The sequence below is a fragment of the Sprattus sprattus genome, assembly GCF_963457725.1.
Source record: "Sprattus sprattus genome assembly, chromosome: 1".
NCBI lineage: Eukaryota > Metazoa > Chordata > Actinopteri > Clupeiformes > Clupeidae > Sprattus > Sprattus sprattus.
The window spans coordinates 42,435,290-42,445,289 of NC_137920.1; the positions used below are offsets into that span (position 1 = coordinate 42,435,290).

Below are 10,000 nucleotides of genomic sequence, written 5' to 3' on the forward strand. Positions count from 1 at the left end.
AGTTAAAGCATTAGTATTGTGTAGTTTAAAAATTAATATGAGCTTGTTTTCTTTGCATTATTCGAGATCTGAAGACATCTTTTTTGCTATTTTGACCAATTGTCATTTTTCTGCAAATAAATGATCTAAATGACAATATTTTTATTTGAAATTTGGTAGGAATGTTGCCAGTAGGTTATAGACTAAAACAAAAATGTACATTTTACTTTAACACATACCAATAAATAGTAAAACCAGAGAAACTGATAATTTTGAAGTGGTCTCTTAATTTTTTCCGCGGCTGTATATTCATTCTCACACACAAGAAAGTCTGAGGTACCGTTTGGACTCTTGGCTGAGGTACCGTTTGGAGTCGTCTGATTGGCTGAGGTACCGTTTGGCGTCGTCTGATTGGCTGAGATGGAGTTCTTCTCTGAGTTGTTTCTGGTTGCTGAGGAATTACTGCTCTGGCTGCCATTAGTCACGGTTGCTACGGGGCGTATCCTCATTGGAGATGATGGCTCGGTGATGGTTGCTATGGGACGCTGTCTCATTGGAGATGATGGCTGGGTGACGGTTGCTATGGGGTGCATCCTCATTGGAGATGATGGCTCGGTGACAGTTGCTATGGGGCGTTGCCTCATTGGAGATGATGGCTCGGTGACGGTTGCTATGGGGCGTTGTCTCATTGGAGATGATGGCTCGTTGACGGTTGCTATGGGACGCTGCCTCACTGGAGACGGTGGGTAGTTATGATGTTTAGGTGCCAACCTGAAGAAAGACAGAGTCTAGAGTCATTAAAAATGGAGGGTGATGTATGTGTGTGAGAGATGTAGAGGAAGAAAGAGAGAGAGAGAAACAGAGAGATTGAGAGCGTTAGAGGAAGAGAGAGAGAGAAAAAGAGAGATTGAGTGAGGTAGAGGTAGAGAGAGATTGAGAGAGATGGAGAGATGAAGAGAGAGATGGAGAGAGGAGAGATGGAGAGAGAGAGAGTCGTACTTAGGAGTAGCGGGAGAGGCAGAGCGTCTGGTCCAACCTGCTGGAGACTCTGGGCGCCTCACTGGGGAACCTGCTGCTGGGGAGCCAACCCCCCTCTCAAGTCTACGCCTCTCCCTCTGCAGATGAAGGAGAAGAGAGGGGGAGGACAGAGAGAGAGAGGGGAGAGAGAGAGAGAGAAAGGAGAGAGGGGGACAGAGAGATGGAGACAGAGAGGGGGAGGTAAGGGTATTTTAGGTTCTTTCAAAATAACTGAAACGCCTCTAACAGAAACCAAATATACAAATGATCAACCAAAATCAGGGGGATCCAAAAGCTAAGGAATAAAAGTAGGTTTTGAGCCTGGACTTGAAGGTGTCATTAGAGGGGGGTGCTGTTATCTTATGATCTTACAGTATAGAGAGGGGGGTGCTGTTCCACAGTCTAGGGGCTGCAACAGCAAAAGCGCGGTCACCCCTGGATTTAGGCTTAGATTGGGGGACTGCCAGTAGCCCTAAGTTAGATGACCTGAGGGGCCTGGCGGTGGAATAAGGGGTTAAGAGCTCTAATGGCTAATTCCCGTATACAAGGAATTGCAGTAGTCTAGCCGGGAAGATATGAAGGGGTGGATGAGCTTCTCAAGATCTTTGGGTGATTTTGGCAATGGTGCAGAGTTGGTAGAGGCTGGCTTTGCCTACTGCATTGACCTGTTTACCAAATTTAAAAGCTGAATCGAATATTACACCAAGGTTTTTGACTTGAGGCTTCACCAGAGTAGAGAGATTGCCTAGCCTGGCTAGTGGTGATGGAGTCAGGGGGCCGAATAATATAACTTCAGACTTCTTCTCATTTAATTGTAGGACATTTTGGGCAGTCCAAGAGACAGTTTAGATTTTGCCAGTCGTTAGGTTTTAGAGGGAGATAAAGCTGTGTGTCATCTGCAAAGCAATGAAAGGAGATTTTTGAATAATTTGACCAAGGGGGAGCATGTAAAAAGAAAACAGGATGCGACCTAGGATGGAACCCTGTGGGACCCTGCAGGAAGGTTTCTTTGATGCTCCCTGGTGCCACAGGATTAAAATACATAAGATGACTTAGGCGGAGATGGCAGGAAAATGTTTGCGATTAAAAGTTTGAAGAGCTCCAGGGTTGGCTCTACTTATCAAAAATGTTCACAATAGGATTTAAATTAAAGCTCAGTGTCTCCCCTTTAAAATGATACCAAACATAACAAATGAAAAATATTACAATATGTCAAATATAGTTTTTCAGCTATGTCAGTGTTCTGCTTGATTTATACACATTATTTTCTCAACCTTAGTTTACATTATGTGTGATAACTCAAAACAACTACTCTTGTCAGATGGCCATCATACATCACTGAAAAGCTGAGATTCCAGGCTTTCAGACTTTTTCGGTAACTACCAACCCCTCTGGCTCATGGTCTATACTACAAGAGTAAACCTGCCCAATTTCTCCCCCATAACCAAATAAAGATTCCGAGTCTCCTGGCGGCACCCTTTTCTCAGGGACCGATGGGTATACAGTCAGACTTCAGCTCAATCACGCATGCTGCCGGTAACTCCTCTTTATATTCCTCTTGATGTTAATTGTTTACTCACAAATAAAAGTCTCTTGTATGTCTACCGTATGTCCGTTCGAATGTGTTGGCATTTGAATGTCCATGTACCATGTATTAAGTGTATTGTGTATCGATGGCTACTTTGTGCCGGAATGGCACAGTTTCTGTGCGGTTCCTAGTCGATAGAAGAAGCCATGTCAGCGTCCCGTGCGTCAAGCTACAGCTGTCCAGAACCGCAGAGGGGTGCGAAGGGTGCTTAATTCAAAAATCGCCGTAAGTCTATTTATTTTTAGGTGAGTTCTTCTTACAGTTATACAAGGCCTCAGAATTTTGCTCGCAAGCAATGTAAATTATTCAGGGAAATCATTCTGAAAAGTGCCAGACTGCCCATGCCTGATGCTTAACTCTGAAAATGTGTATTGCACTTTACAGGAGACTGTGCAGCGTTTACACAACAGCGAGCGAAACGCCATGCCATACGACCCAATGCAAGGGTGAGATTATTCGTGTTAATAAAAAGTGACGTTTTGCATCAGAAACGACATCCTTTATAAACAAATGTACATTGCAGTCGTTAAACACATTTGATGTACGAACTATAGAAATATGCGTTATCGTTGTCTCAGCACAGCGGCACTTATTTGGTTTATGTTTACAGCTGATGGAGGCGAGGATGACCGTCTTGGCGAGGGAAGAAATGGACCTCTGGAAGAAGTTACCCTGGACCTGATGTCCGATGAAGAGGATTGCACAGTTGAGGGGGAAACTGGCTGGATTGTGCGGCTGCAAGTTTTAAGAAGCGACGAGCTCTCTGACCTGTGTGCGGCTCTGCAAAGAAGACTCGACCGGGACCCCAGATATGCCCTGACCACAGAAGGCTTCGTGTCAGCACACCATCGGAAAGACTACCACATTTCCACCGCTATGAAGCCGTTCCAAAATGTTATTGTCCCAGATTTCAGTGCTGTGTTGCTATTATTGCTGCTGCTGTTTTTTTTTCTCTCAGATGCAATGTCTGTTTTTCTGTTTAAATAAAGCTTTGGTTTTCAATTCCTGACTAAGGTCTTCAATGCTCGATTTGTCTAAAGCAACTGCCTTTCTATTAGGCCTACTATGATTATGATTATTTAAAGGATTAATAAGAAATTCATTAATTTCATATACTACCATTATTAGTACATTATTATAATATTATTATACATAAATTATTAATTTCGTTTTTATGAGGCAATAGCTGTAAATGGGAGGGGATACGATTTTGTCAGTTGAAAGTTGACCAATAAGGAAGAATCTCTTTCCCCAATCACAAGACGGTTTAATTCAAAATCTTGGTCATTTTCAACCAATGGCTGCCTTGTGTGTGAGGCTACAATCAATATGCTAATAAGAGCCTTTCGCACCTCTGTCAGCGGGAGGTGAGAAGTAACACATCGCCGAGATTAATGTGATAAAATGTTTTAATGCAGTTAACGTAACTTTATTTACTTCCGGTCTGCGTTGACCACTGACACGAAACCACCTGTCAGTTTGACAGGATTGACCGAGACGGTAGTGAAAGAGCTGAAGGATTTTGGGGCGGAAAGTTTCTGTTAAAGAGGCAAAATGACGGAACAATCGACAAATCTAAAGTTGTATGTAGCATTTGTAAAGCTGAATTTAGCTTACACAGAAGCAACTCGTCTTTAAGTTATCACCTTAATGCAAAGCACATGACAGAAAGCAGCCCCAGGTTAGATGGTCGCCAACCCACACTCCACAACTTTTCTAGGAAAATAGTAGACCAGTCTGTGAAACTGTGGGTTGCAAGTGACTGTCGGCCCTTCAATATAGCTGAAGGCGGAGGGCTGACTGAGGTGTTCCGAATTGCTTCAGGGGATAATTCGATTTACCGTCGAATGGTAACATTGTGTTTCGCATATAGCCCTTGCATGGCGGCGAGAGAGCACTTCAAAAATACCATTAAACAACTGTGTCTAAAATACACGCTGTCTGAAGTTATTACTCGTAAATGTATAGGATTCGAAGGACGTCAGTAAAGTTGCATTTTTTTGAGTGTTCATTGGAGTGGACATGCTTTTCTGTAGACAGCTATCAACTGCTATTTATGTTGATAATAGATCGCATCCACAGATGTTATTCATTATTTCCATTATTTGAATCATTATATTGACCTATTTGAACCTATTTGTTTGCATGTCTAAAACATCACCTATTTTAATTGACCTAGCTGAGTGGTCTTGTTTGCATGTTCCATCATGTAGTACATCAGTACATGCTATCTTTTGGGTCTTTTCAGGTTTTATTTCCTTGCTTATATGCTGTGCACAAACGGGCCTAGGCCTACTGCAATTAAGTTCTCTGTGTGGTTTTATGTTGTTTTATGGTAGAGTTAGATTTTCTTTTATTCATTTCTAGGCTTCCACCTGTGGCAGGTGCTGATGTTGCTTTCTGTGACACATAACAATCTCTTAATAATTAAAATGAATGGATTACAGATTCAACTAGAAAATGCATTTCCTGAAGGAAATACCAGTGCATGAAATGCAAAGGTTAAGAAAGGAAGAAGAAAAGAAAGAAGAGTGAAAGAAGGAAAGAAGAAAGGAAAGAAGAGTGGAAGAAGGAAAGACAAAAGGAAAGAAGAGTGAAGAAAGGAGAGAAGAGTGGAAGAAGGAAAGAAGAAAGGAAAGAAGAGTGAAAGAAGGAAAGAAGAAAAGAAAGAAGAGTGAAGAAAGTATAGAAGAGTGGAAGAAGGAAAGAAGAAAAGAAAGAAGAGTGAAATAATGAAAGAAGAAAGGAAAGAAGAGTGAAGGAAGGAAAGAAGAGTGTAAGAAGGAAATACGAAAAGAAAGAAGAGTGAAAGAAGGAAAGAATAAAGGAAAGAAGAGTGTAAGAAGGAAAGAAGAGTGAAGAAAGGAAAGAAAAGTGGAAGAAGGAAAGAAGAGTGGATGAAGGAAAAAAGAAAGGCAAGAAGAGTGGAAGAAGGAAAGAAAAATGGAAGAAGAAAATAAGAAAGGAAAGAAGAGTGGAAGAAGGAAAGAAGATTGAACAAGAGTGGCTCTGGATGAAGAGATAAAGAGAGAGTGAAAATATTGAAAAAAGGAGATAAAAATGGAGTGAAGAAGAGAGATTGAGTGTGAGAGAAAGTTGACTGAGAGAGAAAGATGGAGAGATGGAGAGAAAAAAAAATAGAGAATGGATGGTGTCTTAATGTTCCTAGTTACAGTTAAATTGAGAGGGACAGAGAGAGAAGAGGTTCCTTTGATTTGGCACAGGTGTCAGTAAAGCACAGGTGCAAGCCAGTTTAAAGACCCTATTATGATGTCATAATGGCCCAATGTAAGTCAATGGGAGAAATTAATATTCGTTTTTCTTTAATATCTTAAAAAGTATAAAGTTTAGAAAAGTGAAAAATACATAGCATAAGTGTCGTTTACAAGACCTACGCGACAAAGTTTGAATGAAGTTTCTACGTTAAGCGGTTCGGGCTGAATTAATCGCAGAAAAAGGTAACAAGAATAAGAAGAAGAAGAAGAAGAAGAAGCCTAGGAATAACAATACAGGGCATTTCATGCACTGTAATTAGCCTAATAGAATATAGATTAGCTTAAATAAGCGTGGTGTCTGTTGGGCCCCGACCTGTTACAAATACGAAAAGTTGGGCCTCCGAGTCAAAAAGGTTGGGAACGCCTGTTTTAAGACACAGGGTTAGGGTAATTTATAACCCAGGGTTAGGGTAAGGGTCTTTTAGAACCCAGGGTTAGGGTTAAGGGTCAAAGGTTAAAGGTCATTACCTTGGGGGTGTCAGGACATGGGGAGGTGGAGTTCTCCTCGCCTGCTGCCGACTGAAAGTGGGCGGGGCGTCGCCGAGGAGAGCCCCGATAGGGCGATCGGTGAGGGCTGGCAGGGGCTGAGAGAGTGACACAGAAATAAACACACACACATATATATACACACACACACACACACACAGAGACATACACATACAAACACACACACACACACACACACACACACACATACACATACAAACACACACACAGCCACATACGTATATACAAACTCACACACACACATATACAAACACACAAACACATACATACAAAACCAAATTCACATAAACACAAACTCACACACACACACACACACACACACACACACACACACACACACTCACACACATACAAACACACACATACACACACACACACACACATACAAACAAACACACCTACACACACACACACTTATATATATACACAAACTCACACACACACAGCCACATATATACAAACTCACACACACACACACACACACACACACACACACACACACACACACACACACACACTCACACATATATACAAACTCACACACACACACATACAAACACACAAACACATATATACAAAACCAAATATACAAACTCACACACGTATACAAACAAACATACGTATATCTGAAAACATACACACATACATACATACATACATGAATACATACATACAGTGGGGAAAATAAGTATTTGAACCCCTACCGATTTCGCAATTTTGGCCACTTGCAAAGAAATGTGTGATCTAGAATTGTATTGCTAGGTGTATTTTAACAGTGAGAAACAGAATATCAACAAAAAAAATCAGAAAACTGCATTTTATAACATTTATGACTTTATTTGCATTTGATGCAAAAAATAAGTATTTGAACCCCCAAGCAAACAGCAAGAATGCTGGCTCACAATGACCAGTTATGTGCCCAAGAAGCACACAGATTAGTCCTCATTAGGTCTAACAAGGTACACCTGATCTCAACTGGTGACGTTTATAAAAGAAACCTTTCCAAAGAATCATACTTCACACCTTCAACCTCACCACCATGGGCAAGACCAAAGAGTTGTCCAAGGACGTCAAAGATAAGATTGTAGACCTGCACAATGCTGGAATGGGCTACAAAACCATTGGCAAGCAGCTTAGTGAGAAGCAGACAACTATTGGTGCGATTATTCGTAAATGGAAGCAACACCAAACAAATGTTAATCGCTCTAGGTCTGGGGCGCCATGCAAGATATCCCCTCGTGCGGTATCAGTGATCATTCGAAAGGTGCAGAATAACCCCAGAACTACACAGGGGGAGCGTGTGAATGATCTCAAGGCAGCTGGGACCACAGTCACTAAGAAAACCATTGGCAACACACCACGCCGTAATTTCTTGAAGTACTGCAGCACTCACAAGGTCCCCCTGCTCAAGGAAGCGCATGTACAGGGCCATCTGAAGTTTGCCATTGCACACTTGAATGAGGAGGATTTGGAGACAGAATGTGGTCAGATGATACCAAAATCAAGCTCTTTGGCATCAACTCGACTTGCCGTGTTTCACAGGGGGGGAATACTGAATATGACCCCAAGAGTACATCATACCCACCATCAAGCATGGAGGTGGAAACATTATGCTTTGGGGCTGTTTCTCTGCCAAGGGTACAGGACGACTCCACCGCATCAAGGGGACTATGGATGGGGCCATGTAACTTGGAATATTGGGCTTGAAACCTTAAAGATTTGGAGAGGGTCTGCAAAGAGGAGTGGACCAAAATCCCTCCTGAGATGTGTGTAAACCTGGTGACCAACTATAAGAAACGTCTGACTTCTGTGCTTGCCAACAAGGGTTATTCCACCAAGTACTAAGTCATTTTTGTCAGTCAGTTTTGCTAGGGGTTCAAATACTTATTTTTTGCATCAAATGCAAATAAAGTCATAAATGTTATAAAATGTATTTTTCTGGATTTTTTTGTTGATATTCTGTTTCTCACTGTTAATATACACCTACCATTAAAATTATAGATCACACATTTCTTTGCAAGTGGCCAAACTTGTGAAATCGCCAGGGGTTCAAATACTTATTTTCCCCACTGTACATGAATACATACATACATACATGAATACATACAGTACATACATACATACATACACATAAATACATACATACAAACATACATACATACACATGCATGCATACTGCACAAGCACACACACAGACACATATAGACAGACTTGCAATATAAATATGGATATGAATTAACCGCAACACAGCTACTGTCAGTCGGGGATAAAAGTTTTAGATAAAATTAGGTGGATATTTAATGTTTGTTAATGTCTATGTTAAAAATAAACCTTCAGAATCATCTCGGTTGGAAAACCCTACAATCTGAGTTTTAGAAGAAAACCCAACAATCTGCTTTGATAAAAAATGTTATTCAATCAATATGTTTTTATGTAAGGTAAACATTATTAAGCTTCTCAGCACATTTAAAAATCTATCCTACATACAGTCAAGTAATGTCAAATGTAATTCAATGACTATCTAAAACTATCTAAAAATATTAGTACTAAATTACTTTAGAGTAAAAGAGTCCAAAAGCATATATCATTACAAATAGCTATAAGCCTATATGGTTTCATTTGGGATGCGATTATGAGGGGGTCCTCGGAAAATGCTCTGCCCTTTGAGGGGTCCCTTGCCCCATAAAGTGTGAGAACCCCTGCCTTAGAGTGTTCATGCACAGCACATAGTCATCCACACTGGCTGAGAGAAGAGAAGCTCCCATCCACTCATACGATCAATCAAATCTGATTAGATCAATGAGAGTCTGTAGGGAGATGGAGAGACAAGAGATGGAGAGAGAGAGAGAGAGATGGAGGAGTTAAGGCTCATATCCTTAAGAGCGAGGGAGAGATGGAGAACGAGGGAGGAGGTAAGGCTCATATTCTTAAGAGCGAGGGAGAGATGGAGGGAGAGACGGAGAGAGAGGGAGGAGGTAAGGCTCATATTCTTGAGAGAAAGGGAGAAGAGGAGTTAAGGCTCATTTCCTTAAGAGAGAAGGAGGGAGAGAGAGAGAAGGAGAGGGGTTAGAGAGAGAAGGGAGGAGTTAGAGAGAGAGAGGATAGAGAGGGGGAGAGGGGCTAGAGAGAGAGGGGGAGGAGTTAGAGAGATCGGGGGAGGGGTTAAGGCTCATACCGTTGCCTGTGTCACCAGATGCAGCTGGGAGGGAGGAGCCAGCAAGCAAAGGGGGTGGGGCATTCTCAGGGTCACCTGGGAAACCGAGAGGGGAAGGGGAGGAGCAAGAAGCAGAGACAGAAAGCATTACACACACACACCCTTGTCTCTCTCTCCCTCTCATACACACACACACACACCCTTGTCTCTCTCTCCCTCTCATACACACACACACACACACACACACACACACCCTTCTCTCTCTCATACACATCTCTCTCTCTCATACGTACAGACACACACACACACACACACACAAAAATCCTTTTCTTTCTCCCTCACATCGTCGGAAACACACAGACCCAGGAGCCTCATCTCACAAACACACCTGCAAACCTAAAACATACATACACGCACGTCACACACACACATACACACACGTCAAAGCTGCAGGCATTGAAGCAAAGCCTAGCATGCAAG

At 41.9% G+C, this 10,000-nt stretch overlaps 1 protein-coding gene across 1 annotated transcript in view; it reads right to left on the minus strand.

The window, feature by feature from the left end:
* Positions 1-10,000, minus strand: part of map7d2a (MAP7 domain containing 2a) — a gene marked incomplete at both ends in the record, with an annotated part of 37,310 nt that overhangs the window by 22,378 nt on the left and 4,932 nt on the right. The window contains 3 exons of the mRNA XM_080844406.1: positions 344-750; positions 979-1,094; positions 6,328-6,443. Of these exons, the coding sequence (XP_080700532.1) occupies positions 344-750; positions 979-1,094; positions 6,328-6,443 (639 nt within the window). The remainder of the gene's footprint in view (positions 1-343; positions 751-978; positions 1,095-6,327; positions 6,444-10,000) is intronic.